The sequence below is a fragment of the Pleurodeles waltl genome, chromosome 2_1 (genome assembly GCF_031143425.1).
Source record: "Pleurodeles waltl isolate 20211129_DDA chromosome 2_1, aPleWal1.hap1.20221129, whole genome shotgun sequence".
NCBI lineage: Eukaryota > Metazoa > Chordata > Amphibia > Caudata > Salamandridae > Pleurodeles > Pleurodeles waltl.
In genome coordinates this window covers 179,199,523-179,225,888 of record NC_090438.1, presented here as the reverse complement: position 1 = coordinate 179,225,888, position 26,366 = coordinate 179,199,523, and the positions used below count along the sequence as shown (strand labels likewise).

Sequence of the window (26,366 nt, the reverse complement as noted above, 5' to 3'; positions counted from 1 at the left end):
AGGATATTATGGAGGCAGTGGACTGGTCCTAGGAATCCACATTTAAGTCCTTCTATTATAAACCTATTTTAGACATTGCATCGATGGTGGTAAATCAGCTTTGAACTAGCATAATCTGAGCCTCAGGTCCTGCCATAGAATACATAAAGTTCGAGCTTTCGCGTCAAGAATCTTCAATTCTATTGAGGACACAGAGGCTGGGATTATCCCTCCCTATGTTTACCAATAAGACAGCATCTTATGAGTTAAGTATCTTGTATTATTTATTGTCTTATGGTATTACCCACCCAGTGATGTGGCATATATTAAACATGTTTACTGATTCCAGATTTTGCTGGCCATATGGTATGATTGTTTTTTCTACTCCCCTTTTTTCTAGGGTTTGACCAGAAATGATGTCTGCTACAATTTTGGTGAATTCTTGAAGGTCCTTCCGTCTTGGATTTCTGTTCTCCTTGGATGTTGGATTAAAGTTCATCTGCGGGTTCGCTTTTGATAGACTTTCATTGACTTTTACTGAGATTTGGAAAGAAAGAGGAAGTTCATTGGCCTTGGTTGTTTATATACTGTATACTCTATGGTTATGATGTTAGATATTGGAACTCTGGGATATGTTTTGATTTAATAACATCTTCTCCTATTGCCTGCTGTTTATAATAAAGCATAGAAAGAGAAGCATAATCCTCGCCTCCTTGTCCTAAATAGAATTGAAAATTCTTGCTCGAAATAATTTTATCCTTCTGCATGTGTATTATATTATTAATTTTGTGGGGGGGAAAATAGTCCGGAGAGACAACGAAAGCTGTCTCAATGGCCAAGCTTTAAAAGTAAGTATACTCGATTACGTAAAACCTAGATTCACTGACGGACGTGAGACCTGAAAGTTTCTCCCGGCTCTTTTTTTGCACCAAAAGACTTATAATTTGAATTGGGTGCCCCAATCCAAGATGGCCGCCAGGCGCTGTCTCTTTTTGGTCAGCGGACATCCTACCAGCCACCGGCGGGTTTTGCGGCATGGCCGTACCTTTAAGGTTGGCACCTGCTCTTTGCTGAAGACTGCCGTAAAGCGGGTGACATCCGGCTTCTTGGAAGAGCAGAGGCCTCATGTGCTTGTGAAGGGGTGGGAGTTGATTCATCACTGTACTCCCGTTCCTCGCCCCGCAGCCCCCGCCGAGCCCGGGCGCTCCCCGCCCCTCAGGCACCCGTGGCCATCTCCAGGCCGCCAGTATGTTTAAGAAGTAAGTCTACTGCAATCTGGTTCCTGTGTACTCCACGCTAGCGTGACTGCTGTGTGCATGTATTTCTGCCTTGTCTTGCAGCGGACGGGAACAGTGTGCTTTTTCTAGCATGATTGGGCATCGGCCTGGTTGATGGCCTTCCTATGTCTGGTCTGCCTGGAGGATACTGTGTTTTGGGCATAGGCCGATTAGTAAATGGCAGCTAACGTTTTGTTGAAGATTTGATGTCCGAAATAGAGCGTTAACTTTCCCTTTGACTTTGTTCGGGGGTATGGATTTTTTTTAGGAGCGAGCGTTGCGACAACAGCTGCAAAAACATAACAAATTTTGATCGATATAGTCATTCTCCGGATTACGATGCGCTGTCTATTTATCTGGGATGGTATGTTTAGTGCACAGACTGGTGAGCTCCGCACTTCTCTGCGGGTAGACTTTGGTACGTAGAGCCTAGATAGTAGATACGATCAGTTAGTTATATTAAGAGACTCGGGCTCTGGTTCCCTGCAGGTCAATGTGCTGAATAGTGGGGCGATTGATTACCCCAAAAGTTATAAGCTTTATGGGTTTTAAAGCACTGGCCTTGTGAATGGTTTAATTTAATGGGCAGGTGCTACTGGGTGGTATGTTTTTAGCGCTTAGGTCTGTGATGGGAATTGGAATATTTTCTGTATCTCGTGCATCAAGAGGGAATGGGGGGGCAAGTTGTGACATCTGAAAGGGGGTGTAGACTCGAGAGGCAGCGTCATGAAAAGTGGGGTCTGTCAGTCAATTTATATTTTTTATTACTCTGTTGCAAGAAATTTGTCAACAGAGACAAATGTGACAGTAAATCTGCCCTGGCTTATTACTTGGCAACAAACATGCTGCGTTTTTAAAACATCTTAAAGGTTTAAGGCACCTGTGCAGGAATTTTTGTGTGCCGAACTCTAGTGGTTAATGCACTTGCTAGAGTGATCTGTATTTTGTCATCACATTTTCTGCTCATCATAGTATAACATAGAGCGTTATGGTGCCTACTGCAAAGCACAACATGTAGCTTGCAGATCACAGATTTGTGTTTTATGTAGATAGTTCAGTGGTTTACTGCTTTCGCCAGAGATCTTTCTGTTATTGGAGTTCATAAATTACACTTCTAAAGTGGCACACTGTGCAATGAATGGCATCATGGAGCTGCATGCAAACTGCACGATATAGGTTTAAAACCTTACTGTTTTTTTCTTTCTCTACCCTCCCTTATTCTAAAGTTGCTAAAAAGGGTCCAGTTAATATTAAGTATATACACCTCATTAATACACCCCCGCCCAACCGCTGTGTTAAGTTCTAAATCCTGACTTTGTTTTCCAGATGAGGCCCTTGTGTTGGGCCCAGCTGGAAAGTGAAAATAAAATCACCCTTCCACCCCCCTTTATCCCATGCAGGTTGCTGCTCCGAACAGAAGGCAGACAAGATGATGGTGCCCCTCAATGTGTGTTTTTTTTGGCAGATTTCACAGGGACTAATTCAGAATATGTCACTGGGGCTTGCTCAGTAACAGCTGCTGGATCTCCTCCATTTCCCTCACTGGATTGGGCTTTAGGGGTAGCATTCTTTAAGGCTTTTACTCTTGGCAGAGATGGCCTTTTTTCAGCTAGCACCAGGGGAGATACACATTTAACACACTCGCTGCTGCTGTGTAGTAAAATAAGGGAATCCCTTTTGTCTTCATAGGTCAGTCTCAGGTTGATTCCATCAGAGCAGTGACTGGCCTCTAGACACAAAAATCCTCAGTCAGCTCTCATAAATAACTCACATCATGTAGGTACCAAGTTATGTGTCACAGGTCCCCAGAAGGCAGAGACGTTTTAATGGGTGTGTATTGCTTAATCGCAGTGTGTAAGAGGGCGGTGGGAAGGAAAGGAAGAGCATTGATTGGGTTTTAACACAAATGCCTGCAGCACTAGAAAAAATATTAAAAACACTTGAATCAAATAACAGGAGGCAGGTAAGTGGGAGGCTACTTTATGCATGACCCTAATGCTAAATGCTTCGTGAACCCCTCTGAAGCGTGGCACTTTGGACTTGGGTCCACCTCACCCATGTGTTGGATATTTGTCCTTCCTGCAGGATATCTTGTTGTTTTGCTTTTTTTTATTGAAACCTAATTTTGTTGATTTTAGAGCTCTGTGCACTTTACCCCTGCTAACAAGTGGTAAAGTGTTTGTGCTCTCCATGTTAAACATGTTAAACCTGATTAGCACACTTAATTTACTTGTATGTTGCTGGTATACAGTACTACCTGTACCTAGGGCCTGCATAATAAAAGCTGTTAGTGAGACTTCAACACTAATTGTGCCACCCACTACAGTAGCACTGCAACCTGGGTGCTAATTTTTGAACTACAGTTTTGACCTGGCAAAATAAACCTGTTACCTTTCCTAAACCTTCCTTTTTAGGGTTGAGCATGCGCTTGCTAGCGAGACACTATTGCTTTCAGTAAAGGGTTTGCAACCCACACATTACTTACCATTTGATGGCTTCGGTTTCACTCTTCTTTGTTGCCTCCTAATTGGCCAGAGCAGGCCAGATGTCACTTTCGTTTTGTCTCTGTGGAGCAGGGACAAGAACAGATTGATCAAACTTAATCTGTGCCAGTTTGCTGCTCCCAATGTGATTGAGGTACTATTTCTTTAGTCTACCCATGGCCTGGTACTCCCCCCTCTCTTCCTCTGCACCTCCCTCAATGTGTTTACCCTGTTTTTTTTATTTTTTTTAACTTATTGCACAACAGCACAGACTGCTGTGCAACATGGCTTAAAAAGAAGAAAGTGCTATGACGCTGACTGTGCCTTAGCGCTTCTTTTTTTTTTGTTTGTTTTTTTAAACTTTTCTTCTTCATGGTGTCCTGCCACACACAAGAGGCCAGTGTTACCGTGTTCCCGGTGGGGGCTTCGCTGTAACTTGATAACTTTAAGTAATCATGCTCATTGAGGACAATAGCTATTTTACGGCTGCTTGAGTAGGACCTGAAGTCTCACCTGCCCACACACTGTGAGTGTGGCAGAAGCCGGTGATTGTGAGGAGCGAAGGGGTGAGCCTTTGTACATCTAATGCTCAGACGTGCCTGCAAGAGGCTGCCAAGTGCGAGCAAAGGCTTGGAGTATAATCGATGATCTCTGTCCCACTCAATGTATAAATATTGTCAATATTTTCTATTACGTCACTAGGTGTTTGGAAAGCGCAGCATTCACATTTTGGCCTCTTGGCGCTGTACATAGACGACCTTTAATATATAATATGATACTTTATCCTGGTCTGGAACCAAAGGTTCAGCTTGGCTCATGTCCTAATGTTATACCAAATAGCTCATTGAAGGGTCATGTGCTTTATACACTGATTTTTTTATTTTATTGTAACAGCCATGTATAAGACATAAGGTGCTGCACAAAAAATTTATGGTGTGTGTGTGTGTGTGTGTATATTTCGCACAGCACACCACAGTTGTTTTTTATTGTCTGGAACGTATTAACACATTTGTATGATTTTTACAACACGTTTTGCAATTTGAGATCCTGGAAGATAAAAGGAACTGAGCAGCGTCAGGTCTTTTTTTTGATCAAGTCCCGACTACCAAGGTATGCATCGACCCAGCTGCATTTGGTAGCTGTAGCAGTTTTTCCGTTATAAATCGGAGAATAAGACTAATACATCTGGGGTGGTGAGATACATTCATGTGATATGGAAAAGATGGAGCTCTCTCAAGGGATCCCTCTTTTTAGCAGATCACAAACCTGTGGCACAGGGCGCCCGATTTTGTTCCATGTATGTATGTATTTTACTGTTAGAGTACTAGCACTGTCCTGGTTTGGTTGCACCATGTCTACCTCATTACTAATGCCATGTTATCCTAAGTTGTAGTTTCAAACAACCCGGTTTTGTCTTTATTGCTGGGATTTATTGATATGTGCACATTTATATGATGTTGCGTATTGTGTAGTGCTTCTCTCAAAAAGCCACCTCAAAGGACAGTGAGAAGTGGAGGGAAGGTAAACAAGCACTGGCAAAGCCACAAGGTCTTACCTATGCAAGAGCCATTGGCTTTGACAAATATTTTTTAACCATGTTGCAAAGCAGCGTGGCCACTCTGCAACATGGCTGAAAGTACAAAAATAAAAGTGCAATGACGTGGCAACTGTTGACTGCGTCATACCACTTTCATTTTATTTAGGCCATTGCACAATTGCCTCGCTACTGTGCAACACAGTTAAACAAAGCCAGTAGATCTTATATGCGAGACCCATTGGCATTACCAGTGCTTGCTAATACTTACCAGTCACCCTACCCTCTATGTTAGGACAGGATGGATGATATTGTAAAAGTCTGACGTGTGCTTATGTTTTCCATGCCCTGACTGCTTTCCTATAGGTTAATTCGGGTTTACACTATTGCCTCTAGTAAGTACTAAATTCATTTTGGGAGCAGCTAGAAAAATTGTTCAAGAATCATTCTGAGTAAATGGATTGTCAACTCGTATTTTTTTTTAAAGGAATAATAGTTTTTATTAAGTTAAGTAAACATGCAATGAATTAAAGTACTTCTGAGGCATCAAGTTGCTTGTGGAATTCTGAGTAAATCCAAGCATCCTACTTTCTTGCTAAGCTAAGAGGGTTTAACCATAGAGACAATTATCCAAACTTAACCTTGAATTAATCAACAACTCTTCCTTGTTTTCCACTGGTACAATGGTGTAGGTGTGAACCTTTTAATATTTGTATTCTCTTATGGGAGTTCAGGCCCTCTATAGGCTTTGAATGTATTTGGTGTTTGGACTCCCACTGGGTCAGGAGAGGCTGCTTAAGCCGAGGTGGCACACAGTTCTTGAGTAGTGGACCGGAGTGGGGTCAAGTCTGCCAGAGGCAGTGCAAGCATACATGTGTACTGAAAGAGCTGTGCCACAGGTCACTGTTCTAAACAATGCCCACATTGGGAATCATGTTGGTGTTGTGGATGATTGCGGTTGTGCAGTGGAGCATGGTGTGTTCTTTCAAATTTGCAGTTGGGTGCCAGCTCATATGTATAGCTTAGAGTCAAGTTCAAGTGGATCCACAGGTTTGCTGGGCCACCACCTGGGGTATAGCTTGCTGTGTTACAAATCATGGTTGTTGCAGAAAGTAGAGGCCCAGAGCTGTGACTGTCTACCTCACAGGGTCCCTCAACTTTTATCTATGAATGGGCTTTTAGGGTGCTCAATTTGTGCCAGAGTAGATTATGATTCATCATTGATGGTTTCCGTTGCACTTAGCAGCGTTATGCACCTTATTACAGCACTGACACACTGGATTTCAAGATCCATTGGTGAAAAGCAAGTCTAACTCTTCTGCTTCAGACTGAAGGGTAAGTTGTAGGAAGTATCGGCATGCAATTGTTTAACAATTTTGATGAAAACATAGTGTTTTTATGTGGTACCACATACTGAGGTAATATCCTGCCTGGAACTATTTTGTGTTAACAAATGAGGAAGGATTTGGTATTTAAGACTGGTAGGTTTCTGCATTCTCTACTAGCCTTCAAATAAACCTATATTAAACAATCCTGTCTGTAAATGCAGATATATTTAGTATTTATATTTAGTAGTGTCATAACCATGCCAGTACTGAACCAAATCTCTGTTGGTAAAAAAAGAGAACAATTTGTTTCAGATTACACCACAGTTGGACTGGGTTCTTGTACTATGTTTCGTCATGAGTGACTGATTTAAATAGGATCCAAATTATATTTTTCTAAAAGGCAGGTATCATGACTAAACGGTCTCGTACTCCTAGCCACAGGACACAATTTACCTACCCGCTGTCTCCTCCACTTTGGAGCAAGATTGGTAATTTACACTCGATTTTGAGCAACCCCTAGTCACTATGAATTTTAATAAAGGGAACTATGCAAGTGGTCAGTGCCAGATGGGGTTTGCACTTCTTCTTCACCATTAGTCTACTAGCACTCTAGATCATAGGGCCCTAGCTCATCTAGCAGAGGTTTCCTCTTCAACACATGAAAATGTGTAGTGTGTTGGACTCACACAGTTACCTTAGCAATCACAACACGGAGGCTGCCCTCCTTGCCACCACAGATGACATCTGCTCGATTCTCTACCATGGCCATACAACAACCCTCGTCCTGCTGGATCTATCGGCCGCCTTAGACACGGCTTCACACCTCACCCGCTGCTCCAGGCTCCACGCAGCCGATACCCGCGGAAAAACCCTACAGTGGATACGCTCTTTCCTGTCTGTCGGAACACAGATAGTCAGAACCTACGTAGATCAGCTGCGGAGTTCCACAGGGCTCCTCCCTGAGCGCCACACTATTCAACATCTACATGGCCCTGCTCACATCCATAGTCTGGGACCATGAGCTGAACATCACACAAAGAAGTACGGGGTTCATCATCATCATCACTTTACTTTATTTAGGTAAAAACATACCAAAAAAGTGCAGTACATAATCCAAAAAAAAGATTATAAGAAGAGTACCAATAAGATAAATATCAAACTCTAAAAAGAGAAATGTTAAAAACAAGGTAAGACAAAAGTGTAAAAAAAAAAAAATCTTTCTCCATAAATATAATACTTGAGAAACATCCACTCCTGACTAAAGCATCAAGCTAATACTTACACTTAAATACAACAAATATGCACTATAATACATGCTTTTAAGAACTACTGCCAAGTCTTATTCTTTAAAATCGCTAATCTAAAACGCCATATTGGTTCATAATTTTTTGCCACAGGGTAAACTATATGTACAGATGGATCAGATTTAAATACACTCTCAGCAAATAAACAGTTCCTAAAACCCATTTGTTTGCATAGGGGAATAATCCAAAAAGCCCTCTGTTTGTCATATGCATGACATTGAAAAAGGACATGAAGATCAGACTCTTCATTCTTACAGCCCATCGGGCATAACTTAGACTTGTTGGTGGAATTGGGCCATTTATAAGTTAAAGAACACAGGGGAAGAGACCCTAATCTGAATCTAATAAAAAGAGCACGCGCAATTGGAGAGAGTACTGCATGCATAAAGGGCTCAAACTCACAATGGCATTTGAATTGCAGAATACGATCAGTCATGGAAGAGGGCACAACTTCAACCAATTGAACAGTTTGGACTTTGAGCCAAAAAGTGTCCTTCAATGTCTGAGCAGCATTTTTGGGAATAGAAGAGGGATCCTTCCAGTAAGACCCCAGGCCAAGATGAAATAAGGACCGTTCAACATAGGCACACCACTTGATTTTTAGTGTTGAGGTTAGTGCCCACCAGATTGGGCAGCCCACATCTAAATGAAATGAGAGCGTCTGATGACCATAGCCGGATCCAGAACAATAGTAGCCTTAAAGCAGCAATCTGGTTGATTGGAAAAAGATTTAAAGCCATTTGGATAGGCAAAGATGGGGTACTTGAAGGAACTTTTAACAACATCTTTAAAAACTGATTTTCTGCCCTAGCCAGATTCTCCAAATTGCAGTGACGCCATAACTCAGCACCATACAAAGCCCCCACCCCCTCCCCCCGGCTTGTGATTTATATATTTCAAGAGCAGGAGTCAAGGCAAACCTGGGGGATCTGGTTGCAAATCTCGCAATGCCACCCGCCCTTTGCTTCAGGCATATTTATTTATTTGGGAGATGGGCATGCCAGTGGTGTGAATCTTCTAATTTTACACCTAAGTAATCAAAAGTGCCCACTCTTTCCAGTAAGGCACCTTCTAAATAAACAGGTCTCTTCATTTTCTGCTTTTTGTCTCCAAACACCATATACTTCATTTTTAATGAATTAATTTCCAGGCCATGATCCTTACAGAACTCCACGAACCTTGCAAGCAAACTTGAAAGGCCCATGGCTGTTCGGGAAAGTAGCAAAAGTATCATCAGCGAATAAAAGACATGGGAACTTCTGCCCTCCCATACTAGGGGCATCACTAGAACAATCCAAGAGGTAGGGAATACATGCGTTGATAAATAAGAGAAACAGGGTGGGTGAAGGACACAACCCTGTCTCACACTGCGAACAGTGGGAAATGCTGAAGTTAGATCACCTGCCAGACCCCATCGTACTTTGGCGCAATTGCCAGAGTAAAGATCTTTGATTATATTAAGCATGGAGCTGGGGACTCCTGCTTTACTCATGACTTCCCACAGTTTGGGACGCGGGACAAGGTCAAAAGCTGATTTCAAATCAACAAATGCCACAAAAAGGTGGCCTGAGTCCACATCTACGGTCTTCCACTTTATGGTAGTGAACTGGAAAACCTGGTCGATAGTACTGACCTTGTCTCTGAACCCTGCTTGGAGGTGACTTAGTGCCTGATTTTTCTCTATCGTATGCTTCAGCCTACTTAACAGCTGATAGCAGAATATTTTTTGCAGATTGTCTAGTAAGCTGATAGGTCTATAGTTCTCTGGAAGATTTTTCTCGCCTTTCTTGTAAATGGGCACAATTATTGCCTCCTTCCAAGAATCAGGGTAAGACCTAGTGGACAAGGCAATATTCAATATCCTAATTATATACCGAGTCCATTTGGTCAAAACTGATTTATAGAAATCTGAGGGAATACCATCCGGCCCAGGAGCCTTCCCTGATTTTTGGGCAAGAATTGCCAACTCAGTTTCTTTTAAAGTGAAAGGAGGCAGAGATATCGCCAATGAACAAAGTGACGATATCTCTCCAGAGCTGATGACAACAGAATCAGGTGTGGAGCCATACAGCTCCCTAAAGTGAGTTAACCAGATGTCAGTGGCAATATGGCATTCTGGGACGGATGAGAGATTTGAGTCTCTACGCGTGACCAGAAGCCAGAAAAGTTTAGCATCATGGGTCCTCGCCGCCTCGGCCAGTTCGCCCCATAGTCTCTCCTCATGCTCGAGTTTGCACATCTTTCATGTGGAGACATAAGTTCTTCTTGCTCTCATAATAGCTTCCCGATCCTTAGATCTTAACGCTTCGGTCAAGAAACTCTTGGCCTCTCGGCACCTCTTGTCAAACCACTTGCTGCTAGATAGAGAGGAGGAATTTCTTCGATTCATAACAGTTTTGGTAAACAGCTCCTTAAGGGCCGCAAAGAGGTCCACGTGAGAGGACATAACTTCCAGTGAGGTTAATACAGAATGATCGTCAAAAAGCTGGTGTCTGGACACTAGGGCACGCAGTTTGTCCCTTAACATGTTGGACTTCTGGAACGAAACCCATCTCACAAGCATGCCTGTTGCTGGACTGCTTCAGGGCTCCGTGAGCATTGGAAACCAAAAAAGACACAGCTCCTGATAAGAGTTCTATCATAAACAATTTGTAAAGGCGCATGATCACTGGTATACTGTGGGCCCACCTTCACATCTATTATGGAATGCCAAACCCTTAAATAAAAAATAACATAATCCAGAGTACTGCTATATGAACCCCCTAAAAAAAGTTGATCTGGCGGGAGTATCAGCTGGAAACCGACCATTGCCAAGGCAAAGACTATGTATTACTGTAAGATCTATTATCTGCGACGCCCTACTACAAACAGTAGATGACGCTGGCTTGGTTGGAAGAGGGGGAATATTCCACACTTCATCTTCAATCTGTGTTGCCTCAGTAAAGGCGGAGTTAAATTCAATTTGCACATTGAGGTCGCCTGCAATAATAATACGATATTTGGCACGAAAATCTAAAATAAGATTGTGCAGGAGATCTATAGTAGCAGACCGATGATTAGAAGGGCCTGGTCTGTTGTAGATATTAATACATAAGACTGGAGTGCCTGAGTTTGGCAGTACTGCTATTGCCAGAATATCAGGGGAATCTACAAAAACCTCCTTTACTTCACCCACCTCAGTCGTTTTAACCCAGGTGCATAATCCCGCTATTGCCCTACCTATGGGAGATTGCATAGCATTTTTTATATAAGAACAAAACCCTTGCCTGTACACACTTTCCGTGCCCATTTCCTGAAACATACAAATGCAAAAGGTTTCAACATAAGCCCCCCCATTCAGAGTCCGCTAATTTACTTTTAATGCCAGCCACATTCCAGGACAAGAACTTCCCTGTTAGATGTACAGTGCGGCAGGTAGGTTCACTAGATGAATCAACTGGGAAATGATTGTTGAAGTGTTCAACATGCGGTACAGGATTAGAGTTCGCAGTAAAAACAGTTTGAGGATCCCGTGAAATATGGACACCTGGACTTGAATAGGGGGGCATCAGTGGTGCATAATTCCACCTTCCTCGACGTTGTCGTGTGTTACCTGATGATTCACTATCATTGTCTGAGCTGGTGTTACTGCCAGATGAGGTGTCAGACATATTACTAGTCTTGGCCACGTAATCTGGTTTAGTGTAGGGACACACTTTCTCCTGAGAAACCAGATTTAGATCTTTTTGGAATTTTGAGATTTTCTGTTGAGTAAGGTATTCCTTGTGCTCATTCATGTTCTTATTAATCTGCTCTAGTTTCTTTTTAAAAGAGAGGATACTCAAGCCTGACTTCAGATTATTCTCACTCATTTTATCTGTATTAGTAGTGCCTCAGAGAGCCTAGTTGCCGTTTTTATGATAAGAATGAGCCAGTCCCGTGTGCATTTCCATGCTATTAATGCCCAGTCTTTCCTAAATTCAAGGTCTTCTAAGAATATTTGAGGTTCATTAGAGACTATAAGCCCATTAGGCTTACTACGGAGATACTTAGTCAAGACGGCCCCATGAAGGATGGTTTTAATGTGTGTTTGTTTTAACTCTTAGTGTATCCCAGTCCCCTAACTGAGACAGGCTTTTAGATAGGGCAGTCTCACCAAGAAGTGAGTGGGCTGACAAGATTGCTGTCACTTCTTCGTCATTGAAGGCAAGTCCCTCTGCCATGTTGCTGAAGAAGCTGGAGGGAAGTAATGGAGTAAAGCTACTTTATCTAAAAATCATTAGTGTGAACGTGTGGGCCTGGGGATGTTGGGGGCGAAATTGCTCACCAGAAAAACTCTTGCAACTATACAGCTGCTCAACTATCATAACAAATGTGGAGAGTTTAGGGAGAACACTCTATATCTAAAATATATATATATATATATATATATATATCCACAAATCACACAAAGAAGTACGGGGTTCACTTATAGCCTTCAAATAAACCTATATTAAACAATCCTGTCTTTCCCCTTAAATTGTACTTCCCGGCCTCCTTTTTCCTGATGTAACTATAATGTGTGCATCCCTTCTGCTTTACCTCCCCATCTGACCACCAACAGGTCGCAATGCTTGCGCCCTCACTCTATCTATTGTTTAGCCCCCGAGGCATAGGTTCTGCGCCTACTGGTATCTACCTTTAAGCAACGTGCTCACCGTAATGTGCAGGTCACGGCTGGGCACTCGCCGGTTTCTGAGTCATGCCTCCATATGTATGGACCCCCTTCATTTTTTTTCATTGTATTTAATCCTTATTCTTATCCTTAGTGTTTGACAATAAGGGGACACTCCCCCTCCTGGATACCTGTGGCTAATAGCCTTCAGGGATAGGGTAAGATTTTCTCCCTTCCCTTCAGTTTTAGGTTTGTTTCTGACATGTATACAGTGCATGATCACTTTCTATGTCACGTTTGCGTGTGGTTTGCTGTGCAGTGTTGTGTTTCAAAAACCAATCGTTTAACTTGTTTTATTTTCCTTAGGCCTCCACAAGGTATTTCCTTGCTTAAGGTAGGCCCATTTTCCTTTCTCTCCAACTCTTTGGAGTAGGTTCTCCTTTTCTAATTTGAGACTTGGGAATTCGTCAGGGCCTTGGATCCCTGAAGACCTACCTTGGCACATCACAGAGGGCAGAAACATGTTGGCAACCGACTTTTAGATAGGTGGCCCAGTGAGTCCTTGTTCTCACGGAGGTGTCCCATTTTTTTTGTTTTTAACCACACCAACAGACACCACTAGTAAAAGTGTACTTTCACACAGGTGACTGTTTAGGTGTTTTTAACTATACCCTAGGTTAGCTGGATCCCACATCTTTCCAGATCAGAACAAATTTACGCACTCCCTCCTGTTCTTTTAACAGTGAGGTTGAGTCCACCCAGGTGGTACTGTCCTACCTGGGTGTGGCTAGTTGGTCATATGATGAAGCAAGACACTATATAGTGTGTGAGACCACCTAGTCTGTAAAGGAAACTTCCCCCTCCATCGACATCTGACTCTCCACAGCATTTAGCAATTCTTATTCACCTAGTAAGGACCAAGAGCGGCAGGGGGATAAAGCACATCTCCTGTTAGCAGCTCCCCAGCGATAAGTGAACCCCGTACTTCTTTGTGTGATTTTTGGTTCTATAAATAGGGAGACTAGTACGGCTGTGTTCCTCCTAGAGTTATTTTTTTCTCCCTAAACTCTCCACATGTGTTATGACCATGAGCTGAACATCATCTCCTATGCCGACGATACCCAGCTGAAAATCTCATTGTCTGAAAACCCCCCTACTGCCAAAAAGATTTTCCACAACAGGATGGAAGCCGTCGCAGCCTGGATGAAGGATAGCTAGCTCAAGCACAACAAGACCTTGATCCTCATCCTGGAAACATCCATCTCAGCCTAGGATGACTCCTGGTGGCCATCGACCCTCGGGACCTCAGTCTGTTGATGCTATTTTATTTAAATGGTGTTTGCATTGAGTCTCTAGTTGGCAGAGGTATGCACCCTACCCAAGTAGGGACCTACATGGACAGTAGGTCCCCCAGGTCCTACTTTGATGTCCCTGAGGGGACATTCCTAGTCGGGGCAAATCAATGACACAACATAAATTCGCCAGTGCTCCCTCTCTGGAAGCTTGGCGCAGATCAGACTTAACTTGGAAGGCAATGTGGAAAGTACTTGTGCAAAACACGCACACACAATAACCGCAGGGGGTACACCACAAAAAAGACCCCGCAAGGATGGAGAAAAAATAGTTTGTTACCTGGTTAATTTTAAGACCAGCACGGTACAGGTCCAGTTGATATATAGTGGAATATTTGCTGTGTAGACTAAAAAATTAAGCAAGGTTGTTGCGGCAATGCAGAAATCCAAGGGGTGGGGCAGGGGACTCCTCTGCACAGCTCCACAATGATTTATGGTCTCGGGTACTGTCCTGAGGGCCGTGCGCAGCTCCCCAAGAGGACAGCAAAGTTGGGCAAGGCTGTGCAGGTTGACTGAAGCGATGAGTGGCAGAGGCTCATCCGGGCGTTTCACAGATGCAAGCAGTGAAGTTTGGCAATGCCACTCGGGTTGGCGGAAGGTAGCGAGCGGCAAAGAATAACAGAAGCTACTCAGTCACTCTCGGTTTGGAGAACGAGTCTTGGGCTACTGGGCAGAGATCAGCAGGGCAGCAGTTCCTGAGAGCAGTTAATCCTGTCAGAGTGGCAATCCTGGCTCACAGCAATCTTTACTCCAGCAGCGTTTTCTTGAGTCCAAAAGTGTACTGTCTTTAGTGAGTCAGGGACCCAGTATTTATACTAAAATGTGCCTTTGATGTGGGAGGGTGATTTCAGAGAGTTCTGGTAAAATGCCCAGGTCCCCCTTTCAGGTCAGTCTCTTTACCAGACTCAGTGGGCGTTAATCAGCCCCTTTGTTTGGACTCTGGTTACCTCACTTTGAGGTGTAAGTGTGAACCCTTCCCAACCTCCTCCCCAGGAAGACCCATCAGTATACAGATGAATGCAGATGTGTCTGACTATCCTGTGTTGTGGGTGTTTAAAGGGAATGCGCAAGTGTAGCTGTCACCTAGCCCAAGTGATAGGTGTATTGGAGACAGGCTGTGGACACACAGGGCAGTAAGTGCAGAGAAATGCCCACTTTCTAAAGGTGGCATTTCTAAAATAGTAATAACAAATCTGACTTTACCAGTAAAGAAAATTAATTATTACCATTCCAATTGTACTAAACATGATACAGCTACTTCTGTCAGATCAGGAATTACAATTAAAAAGTATTACAAAAATTCCCAATACTGGCGTATGAGAGGGGCATGCCTCATAGTAATGAAAAACGACTTGGGGAGTATTTGATTACCAGGACACGAAACTTAAAAGTATATGTCTTGCCTTTTGCTTACATGGCACCCTGACCTATGGGATACCGAGGTCCTGCTTTAGGGGTGAATTATACGTAAGAAAAGGGGAGTTTAAGGCTTAGCAAGAGGTTTTACATACCAAGTCAGTGTCGCAGTGAGACTGTACACACGGGCTCTGCAGCAGCAGGCATGTTTACAGGCTACTTAAGTGTGTGGCACAATCCGTGCTGCAGGCCCACTAGAAGCATCAGTTTATGGGTATACCACTCTACGAGGGACTTGAACGCAAATTAAACAGGCCAATTGTGGATACACCAATGTTCCCATGTTGTAGGAGAGAAGCACATGCAGTTAAGCACTGGTTAGCAGTGGTAAAGTGCTCTGAGTCCTAAAGCCAACAAAAAGATGGTCAGGAAAAATAGGAGGAGAAAGGCAAAAAGTTGGGTGATAACCCTGCAAAAAGGGCTATTTCCAACAGATTGTTTAAAAAAAAAAAAATGCCTACACTGGATCGAGGAAGGTGTTGAACCTCAAGAACATATGAGGTAATGTGTCCCTAACGGCATTAAAATACAAGTGAAATAATTTGAATTTCATAAATTAAGAGCTCTGGTGCCAGTAGCAAAATATAAACGTATGTTTATTAAATAATTTTAAGGATATTGTGAAAGGCAAAAATATGACTAGTTTCAATATCAGTTATAGTGCATTATAATCGGACCTATAGAATTAGCATTAAGTGCAAAAATCAGTTGCCATAAAGACCAGTAGCATATATGCAGAAAATCGGTATGCTTCGAAATAGGTCAGCATCCCTAAAGGCTTCAGGCAAAAGTCTGAGTAAGGTCCGGGCTCTAGATTGGAGTCGAATAAGACTGGCTCACCTCCAGATTCATAATCTTCTTTGGATACATTCACAATTGAAATCGCATAGGCAGCAAAAGATGAGCAAATGTAGCAGAAGTTAAATAAATCACAATCCATTGAGGGCTCATAGTTTGTTCCCTTAAGATATATGTAACCATAATGCACTTTGGGGATCAGACATGTGCCATTACAAACCATTTGGTGAACACCCCTTCTTAAACCTGATTATTCAAGTAGCTTTTTTTTATAAACAATGCTATGCCTGAAATCTGGGGCTTGTGTCTTTGCATTTCACATTATGCATGTATGCATTCTATATCTATATATGAATTATGAGCGTCCATATATGACCCAGCATGCCCAGACCTATTGCCACTTTTTTGTCGGTCTTTAGTAAACATGATTCCACTAATCACATTACAGATGCAGAAGATGGCAAATGGCTGAAGTTCAATAATTGGTGTCTTTTTTTTCCTTAAACACTTGGGAAGGATATGCTTTACAATATTACTGATTACAAGTTTCCCTCACCTAGAGGACTTATTCCCTGCAGCACACATAGAAGTTCCCTTTTTAATTTAGGAGTAAATAGTTTTTCTGTTTAGCAAATCTGTTCGAGAAAGGATCGTAAAGTATAGAACCAGGAACTACTTTATAAATTATTTGAGGCAGCATTAAATTACTTAGTCTGATGATGGAAAAAAATAACAGGCTTCATTGCAAATACGCGTTGCCTCTGTGACCATGTGTCTGTTAACATTGAACTCATGTAAGGGTACCACCGTTTCACTGCCTTTTATTACCATTTACATGAGACAGTTGGGGCCCAAGTGAGCGACACCCAGCATTTTTGTAGCCTTATTCAAAAGGCGTGGATGTGTCTAGTGTTGTCCATCTCTTATCATACAGTGAATGTCTGATTACGTTTTTACATGGAATCTCTATTAAAATCGAAGTTTTACAAATGACCCCTGAAACTCAGTGATTAGGCACTAGATTCTGGTCTTTCTCCTTTGCGCAATTCTGCATGCCATCTACAGCCACCAAAATCATGAATTTGTTTATCCACCATCTTTTCGATATAGGAACAGAGGTGTTGCCTTATTCTTGGTATGGATAAGATTGATAATTAGTGGAAACAGAATTTATGTTTACAACAGAATGAAGACAGGAAGGAATAATTCACCCTGGGAGTGAGTTCATCGCAGTGTTGCTTGCTAGCAATCCATGCGGACTTTACGTAAAGGTGGTGAGCTGGGGTGTGCTATCAAATCTTGTTACCATGGGACACAGACTGTGTACAAAAACAAATATTAACCACAGATGAATACAGCTATATGGCCATTGATTTTATGTTGTCAAGGTTTTTTTTTATATTTTTATTTTGCAGATTTGATGAAAAGGAAAATGTATCCAACTGCATTCAGTTGAAAACGTCAGTCATAAAGGGCATAAAGAATCAACTTATAGATCAGTTTAAAGGAATTGACCCATGGCTTAACCAAATTATGCCAAAGAAGGACCCTGTTAAAATAGTAAGATGGTAAGTTCTGTTTGCGTCATCTGTTGCCGCTAATCTTACGCATGCTTGTTAGTAGTAACTTGAATTGTCTATCTAAGATTTCCGAATAATAAACATTGACGTTCCATTCTTGACTTGTAGCCTATTTGTACTTGTCTGTGTAATAAAGTATAAACAAATATAATTTACATTTTATTTCTTTGTCTCTTGCATTTTTTCAGTCATGAGCATATTGAGATATTAACAGTAAATGGAGAGTTGCTTTTCTTCAGACAAAGGGAAGGGCCGTTTTATCCAACGCTGAGATTACTTCACAAATGTAAGTTTTGTTGGCCTGGGGGAATGTATTTAAGGATAAGAACATAAGAGGTTGAGCTGTAATCCTAAGGAGAAGTGGATAATAGTGACTGTGCATGGTTAAGGCTCTGTTTCTACAGAAAATACATTTTTCGGTTTACAGTGTTGGCTTGAAATGTTTTAATCTGACTGTGTGTGTGTTTGTATGTCTAAATTTACATCTGAAGATATACACACGTGTACAAAATCCAATTTAAACCTTTGAGGTGACACACACATCGTTTGTAGGTGGCCTTCTGCACTTTTATCTTTGGCATAGTGTGCGCCTCCCTTTAAATTATATTTTTTCCATGGAATTCAAAAACCTGCCTATTCATTTTTTGTATCTTTGTTTTATGGACCCAAATCCAGTGCTGTAGTTCTTCAATCTTATTTCTAGTGGCAAATTATCAAATCCTGCAAAATTGCAATGCACAGTGTTTGTAGGAAAGTACCCTCTTTTTGGCATGTCTTACCCCCACATTTTGCCTGATGTCAGTATGTTTTGACTGTTTACTGGGATCCTGCTGACCATGACCCCCAGTAACTGTTTTCTCTCCCACTGGATTTGGTTGTCCCTAACTTGTTACACCCCACAATTGGCATACTGGTGCACCCATATAAGTCCCTAGTATATGGTACCCAGGCCATTGGGGCACCAAAGGTTCCCAATGGGCTGCAGCATGTATTATGCCAACCCCGGGAGCCCATGCGAAATGTGTCTGCAGGTCTGCCATTGCAGCCTGCATGAAAAGGTGCATGCACTCTTTTCACTACAGGTTACTGCACCAGGTCACTAAGTCCTGGACTTCGTGAGTGTGGGGGAAGCCATTTTAGCCATGTACTCGACATAGGTCACTACCTATGTCCACCTACATAATGGTAACTCTGAACCTAGGCATGTTTGGTATCAAACATGTCAATCATACCCCAATACTGTTGCCAGTATTGATTGTATGATTACATGCACACTGAGGGCTCCTTAGATGACTCCCAGCTATGCTCCTACCAGTTTGCAGGATTTTCCCGGGCAGCCTGTGCTGCTGCCATCCTACAGACTGGTTTCTGGCCTCCTGCTGCTTGGAACAGCTCAAGGCCAGGAAAGCAGAACAACGCATTTCCTTTGGGAGAGGGAAGCTACACCCTCTCCCTTTGGAAATAGGTGTTACATGGCTTTGGAGAGGTAGCCTTCCCAAACCACTGGTATGCTTTGAAGGGCACATTTGGTGCCCTCCTTCCATAAACCAGTCTGCACCAGTTCAGGGACATCCAGTCCCTGCTCTGGCATGGAACTGGACAGTGGAAAGGGGAGTTACCACTACCCTGTCCATCACCACCCCAGGGCGGTGCCCAGAGCTCCTCCAGGTGGCCACTTGATTCTGCCATCTTGAATCCGACAGAGGCCTCTAGGAGAATCAGCTCCAGCTCCAGTGGCGACTTTGCTTTGCAACATTGTTTCTCTGGCTCCTTCCAGCGACTGCAACATTTCCCCGGCTGTGCTTCCTCTGAAGGCAGCTAGTCTTCAGTCTGCACCAAGAAGGAAGAAAGTCTGTCCCTTGGAGTTAAGGAGCCACTCCCCTGCATCCGCAGGCACCAACTGCAATAATGACCGGCTGCATGGGTCCTCTCTCCTGCTTCTCTGCGTGGATCCTGCAACACAGGTGGTTGTCCTAAGTGGCCCCGTTGGTCCCCACTACCAGCTGCCCAATTTTGGGGGTGGTGAGACTTTGGCTCTCCTTAGAGGACAGTACCCCTGTGCACAGCTACTCTTGCAGCTAACAAGGGATCTTCAGGCTCCGTGTAGCCCCGGCCTCCAGCACTCTTCCCTGCAACGCGTGGTCCCCTGACTGCTGCTCCAGCGACGTGAGACTCCTTTCCAGTTGTGCTGAGTGGGCCTCACTGCGACTTCTGTGCCTGTTGCCTGTGGGGACTGCATGCACGACTCCTTGCTCTCCTTACTGCTGGAGGAAGCCTGGGACTCCCCTCCGTGAGTTGAGTCTCCTCAGACCCTCCTGGTCCCCAGCAGCTCTACATCTTCTCTTCTGCGGCGCTTGCCTTTGCCAAGGCGTGTTGTGTGTTTTTTTTTTTTTTTTTTTACACCACTGACTGATTGCAGCTCTTCTTCTGACGTGGGACATTGACTGCATCATAGAGTAGTGTGTTTACTCACCTGCTAGTAGAGTATTGCCTATATAGTATTTTAGTATTTGTGTCGCTAAAAAATAAAGTACCTTTTTATTTTTGTTACACTGTGTGGTTCTTTCATGTGTGTAAGTGCATGTGATTATAAGTGGTATTGCACGAGCTTTGCTTATCTCCTAGATAAGCCTTGGCTGCTCATCCACAGCTACCTTTAGAGAGCCTGGCTTCCTAGATACTGACTACACCTCACTAATAGGGGATACCTGGACCTGGTATAGGGTGATAACACTGTAGGTTCTCAGCACACACCAGGCCAGCTTTCTACAGTGCTGAAGCACAGGTCCAGAGGTTGCAGCCTTCTGCATGTGACGAGGTCATGCCTCCATAGACCGTGTGCTTCTGAATTGGAGAGCGAGGAGCTGGCACAGGTCCTGCCATGGACAGTCCCCCGCTTTCTACAACTGTAGGCCTTGCGTAGTATGGTATGGCCTGTGGCCAAACAATACTGTGCTAGACCAAGGTCCATGCTTACTGGGGGGGCAGGGTGTGGGTGTGGCCTTGGCCTTATTTTAAGATTTTGGTGTGAAGCAGCATATATAAAAAAGACAAATTAACTGTGCACCTCTTTTAATGGTAAGGTATGTTTTTATGCACATAAAACTTTAACATGTCTTTAAAAAAAAACAAAAAAAAAAACCTCAAATTCCTCAGTTAAAGTGACATTATAATTAAGAAACAAATGCAAAAAGCCACTGAAATTGACTGGTTGTGCTAAGTCGGTAACCATAACTCTTCCACCCCCCCCCACCCCCATGCACTGCTCATTACTGCACTCATGAAGTACAGATGACATTATTGATCACTTGATTGGTGACGCAACACATCAACTAACCATTGCCGTAATTGATGATGTCACTTATGAGGTTAGTGTAGCCATCCTGTTGAAGAAATGAGGAGAAAGTGAGTTATTTTTTGATGTCGGCTAAGACTGCATGTGCTAGCCCCTGAAAAGACACATTCTTTTCTAACATTGGACTTGAGGTGTGTTGATTGCTTACCATTGATTGATATATTTGTCAGTCATTTGCTTGCTTCTTGCGTTCTTCCACCATTCATTTTCAGGGGATACGTTTTTCTTTGTTTAAACAATGTACCAAAGTGCATATTTAACAATTGTCTCCCTCGACTGTTATGCTTCCCCTCCCTCCTTAGTCCATGTTGAACCCTCCGCAATCTGTGAGCCTCACCCTTTTGTCCTCTCTTCGTTAACCTTGTTGCCCCTCCATTCCTTCCACCCCCCCCCCCCTTGTTGTCTGTGGTGCCCCTAGCATGTTTTTTGTCTCTTCCAGCCCCCCTTTCGGTGTCAACCCTACTTATCCTCGGTTGTCAGTATTGACCCTGCCACCCGCCATAACAAAAACAAAAACTGTGCTGCTGGCAGTGTCAGTTCTTTTTCACCCCACGCCTTCTGTTTTGTGTTGCCCTCCTTCTCTTCTTGTTGCCTTCTGCCCCACCATCACTACCACCAGCTATTCCACCCCAACACTATTATGCAGGCAATGCTGGCCGCATCATAGCGCTGTTAACAGTGGTAAGGGGGCCTGAGCCTATATGGTCACTGGATTTGGCCAAAAGCTGAGCCCTGTTTGTGTGTCCATACGAGGGTAACCCTCACAGTCTCGTCTTTGCTCCATCCCCCACAGTGCACAGCCAGATGCCAAATGCTCTGGGTTGTTTGCACCGCTTCCCACAGCTGAAGTCCATGCTCAATGCGTTAAGTTTATGCCTTTCATTGCGCCTGAACTTTGCCATTTCTTGCCGTTAGTCTTCAAAGGTTGAGTCCGATTCAGTTCGCTAGGTGTCTGGGTGTAGGGCTTGCTTGAAGATGATGTAATGTTAGATAACTGTAAGTAATGACTCATTATTAATAAATAACAGCGCATACAAAAATATTTTTGTATACAGATTTGATGTCATCGATGTAGTCCGTGTTGAGGTGCTAGTCCAGTCACCAGTGATGTAATCAGTAATATAATGTATGATATCATGGGTGAGGTCATGAGCAGCGCATAAGGGGCGAGTTAAAGTTTACAAACAAACCATGACTGGCTAATTTCAGGGTTTTTAAGTCTTAAGTTTTTTGGGGGGAATGTCTTATTTTTTTTCACTGTTCTATTTTGTTTTGAGAGCAGAGGAAATGATTAAACTTTTTTAATTTTATTTAAATGATATACATTATACACGGAATTATTTTAGACAGTTTTTGTGCAGATTGATTGTGGTGGGGGCAGACAAAGTAAAATAGTAGTGGCTGTCTCCAAGTGCTTCTTTTTTTCAGCAAACAGAAACTGATGCATTCAGATTTGTCCCCTGCTACAGTAATACACTGATTTGCACCAGACTTGGCACAAACATGATGCTTGCACCATAATAGGTTAATTTATTGGTTTAGCATACACCTGCCCATTGCTGTTAATTAAAAAAAAAACTATTGTGGCTAAGGCTAAAGTTGTAGAATTTGTAGCCTAATTAAAAAAAAACAAAGAAATGTAAAATACTACTGGAGGGAAGATCAGACTTGCTTTTTGCTCTCTGGCCCAACAACAGGATGGAGAACCAGCTCTTCATGCTCTCGATAGGCACACCTTAACCACAAAAGGAATGAGGTCATGCCACAGATTGGTGAAATATTCCCTTACTCCTCGGAACAAACAAAATATACCAGACAGCAGACTTGGATTCTTGAATTTGGCATGACCCTGGAAGGTTTTACAAAAACACACAAAAATAGTTTAGATGGTGCTGGAAAGACTATCAAAACAGAACTCCAGAAATTCACTGACTAAACTTGGTGTAAGGAAATGCCTCCTTGGCATGGTTGCCCCCTGACTTTTTGCCTTTGCTGATGCTATGTTTACAATTGAAAGTGTGCTGAGGCCTGCTAACCAGGCCCCAGCACCAGTGTTCTTTCCCTAACCTGTACTTTTGTATCCACAATTGGCAGACCCTGGCATCCAGATAAGTCCCTTGTAACTGGTACTCCTAGTACCAAGGGCCCTGATGCCAAGGAAGGTCTCTAAGGGCTGCAGCATGTCTTATGCCACCCTGGAGACCTCTCACCCAGCACAGACACACTGCTTGCCAGCTTGTGTGTGCTAGTGAGGACAAAACGAGTAAGTCGACATGGCACTCCCCTCAGGGTGCCATGCCAGCCTCTCACTGCCTATGCAGTATAGGTAAGACACCCCTCTAGCAGGCCTTACAGCCCTAAGGCAGGGTGCACTATACCATAGGTGAGGGTACCAGTGCATGAGCATGGTACCCCTACAGTGTCTAAACAAAACCTTAGACATTGTAAGTGCAGGGTAGCCATAAGAGTATATGGTCTGGGAGTTTGTCAAACACGAACTCCACAGCACCATAATGGCTACACTGAAAACTGGGAAGTTTGGTATCAAACTTCTCAGCACAATAAATGCACACTGATGCCAGTGTACATTTTATTGTAAAATACACCCCAGAGGGCACCTTAGAGGTGCCCCCTGAAACTTAACCGACTATCTGTGTAGGCTGACTAGTTTTAGCAGCCTGCCACAAACCGAGACATGTTGCTGGCCCCATGGGGAGAGTGCCTTTGTCACTCTGAGGCCAGTAACAAAGCCTGCACTGGGTGGAGATGCTAACACCTCCCCCAGGCAGGAATTGTCACACCTGGCGGTGAGCCTCAAAGGCTCACCTCCTTTGTGCCAACCCAGCAGGACACTCCAGCTAGTGGAGTTGCCCGCCCCCTCCGGCCAGGCCCCACTTTTGGCGGCAAGGCCGGAGAAGATAATGAGAAAAACAAGGAGGAGTCACTGGCCAGTCAGGACAGCCCCTAAGGTGTCCCGAGCTGAAGTGACTCTAACTTTTAGAGATCCTCCATCTTGCAGATGGAGGATTCCCCCAATAGGGTTAGGATTGTGACCCCCTCCCCTTGGGAGGAGGCACAAAGAGGGTGTACCCACCCTCAGGGCTAGTAGCCATTGGCTACTAACCCCCCAGACCTAAACACGCCCTTAAATTTAGTATTTAAGGGCTACCCTGAACCCTAGAAAATTAGATTCCTGCAACTACAAGAAGAAGGACTGCCTAGCTGAAAACCCCTGCAGAGGAAGACCAGAAGACGACTACTGCCTTGGCTCCAGAAACTCACCGGCCTGTCTCCTGCCTTCCAAAGATCCTGCTCCAGCGACGCCTTCCAAAGGGACCAGCGACCTCGACATCCTCTGAGGACTGCCCCTGCTTCGAAAAGACAAGAAACTCCCGAGGACAGCGGACCTGCTCCAAGAAAGGCTGCAACTTTGTTTCCAGCAGCCTTGAAAGAACCCTGCAAGCTCCCCGCAAGAAGCGTGAGACTTGCAACACTGCACCCGGCGACCCCGACTCGGCTGGTGGAGACCCAACACCTCAGGAGGGACCCCAGGACTACTCTGATACTGTGAGTACCAAAACCTGTCCCCCCTGAGCCCCCACAGCGCCGCCTGCAGAGGGAATCCCGAGGCTTCCCCTGACCGCGACTCTTTGAATCCAAAATCCCGACGCCTGGGAGAGACCCTGCACCCGCAGCCCCCAGGACCTGAAGGACCGGACTTTCACTAGAGAAGTGACCCCCAGGAGTCCCTCTCCCTTGCCCAAGTGGAGGTTTCCCCGAGGAACCCCCCCCTTGCCTGCCTGCAGCGCTGAAGAGATCCCGAGATCTCTCATAGACTAACATTGCGAACCCGACGCCTGTTTCTACACTGCACCCGGCCGCCCCCGCGCTGCTGAGGGTGAAATTTCTGTGTGGGCTTGTGTCCCCCCCGGTGCCCTACAAAACCCCTCTGGTCTGCCCTCCGAAGACGCGGGTACTTACCTGCAAGCAGACCGGAACCGGGGCACCCCCTTCTCTCCATTCTAGCCTATGCGTTTTGGGCACCACTTTGAACTCTGCACCTGACCGGCCCTGAGCTGAGGGTGTGGTGACTTTGGGGTTGCTCTGAACCCCCAACGGTGGGCTACCTTGGACCAAGAACTGAACCCTGTAAGTGTCCTACTTACCTGGTAAAACTAACAAAAACTTACCTCCCCCAGGAACTGTGAAAATTGCACTGTGTCCACTTTTAAAACAGCTATTTGTCAATAACTTGAAAAGTATACATGCAATTTTGATGATTTGAAGTTCCTAAAGTACTTACCTGCAATACCTTTCGAATGAGATATTACATGTAGAATTTGAACCTGTGGTTCTTAAAATAAACTAAGAAAAGATATTTTTCTATAACAAAACCTATTGGCTGGATTTGTCTCTGAGTGTGTGTATCTCATTTATTGTCTATGTGTATGTACAACAAATGCTTAACACTACTCCTTGGATAAGCCTACTGCTCGACCACACTACCACAAAATAGAGCATTAGTATTATCTATTTTTACCACTATTTTACCTCTAAGGGGAACCCTTGGACTCTGTGCATGCTATTCCTTACTTTGAAATAGCACATACAGAGCCAACCTCCTACATTGGTGGATCAGCGGTGGGGTACAAGACTTTGCATTTGCTGGACTACTCAGCCAATACCTGATCACACGACAAATTCCAAAATTGTCATTAGAAACTCGTTTTTGCAATTTGAAATTTTTCTAAATTCTTAAAAGTCCTGCTAGGGCCTTGTGTGTTAAGTCCCTGTTTAGCATTTTCTTTTAGAGTTTAAAAGTTTGTTAAAAGTTTGAAATTAGATTCTAGAAACAGTGTTAGATTCTTTAAAAAGTCTTCCAACTTTTAGCAAAATAATGTCTGATACAGAGATGAATGTGGTGGAACTCGACACCACACCTTACCTCCATCTTAAGATGAGGGAGCTAAGGTCTCTCTGTAATATCAAAAAAATAACCATTGGCTCCAGACCTACCAAAATTCAGCTCCAGGAGCTGTTGGCAGAGTTTGAAAAAGCCAACCCCTCTGATGATGACATCACAGAGGAAGAAATTAGTGACTTGGAGGCCAATGTCCCTCCTCCAGTCCTAAATAGGGAGAACAGGACCCCTCAAGTCCTGTCTCCAACTGTGTTAGTCAGAAATGGTGAGTCCCTCACAGGAGGGTCCCACATTTCTGAAATCACTGAGGATGCTCTCAGTGAAGATGACCTCCTGTTAGCCAGGATGGCCAAAAGATTGGCTTTAGAGAGACAGCTCCTAGCCATAGAAAGGGAAAGACAAGAGA

General features: G+C 43.8%; 1 protein-coding gene across 1 annotated transcript in view; it reads left to right on the top strand.

Moving 5' to 3' along the window:
• Positions 1-989: 989 nt before the first annotated feature.
• Positions 990-26,366, top strand: part of MCTS1 (MCTS1 re-initiation and release factor) — a 70,751-nt gene continuing 45,374 nt past the window's right edge. Inside the window, exons 1-3 of the mRNA XM_069212046.1 lie at positions 990-1,238; positions 17,520-17,672; positions 17,873-17,970. Coding sequence (XP_069068147.1) covers positions 1,228-1,238; positions 17,520-17,672; positions 17,873-17,970 — 262 coding nt within the window. The 5' untranslated portion in view covers positions 990-1,227. The remainder of the gene's footprint in view (positions 1,239-17,519; positions 17,673-17,872; positions 17,971-26,366) is intronic.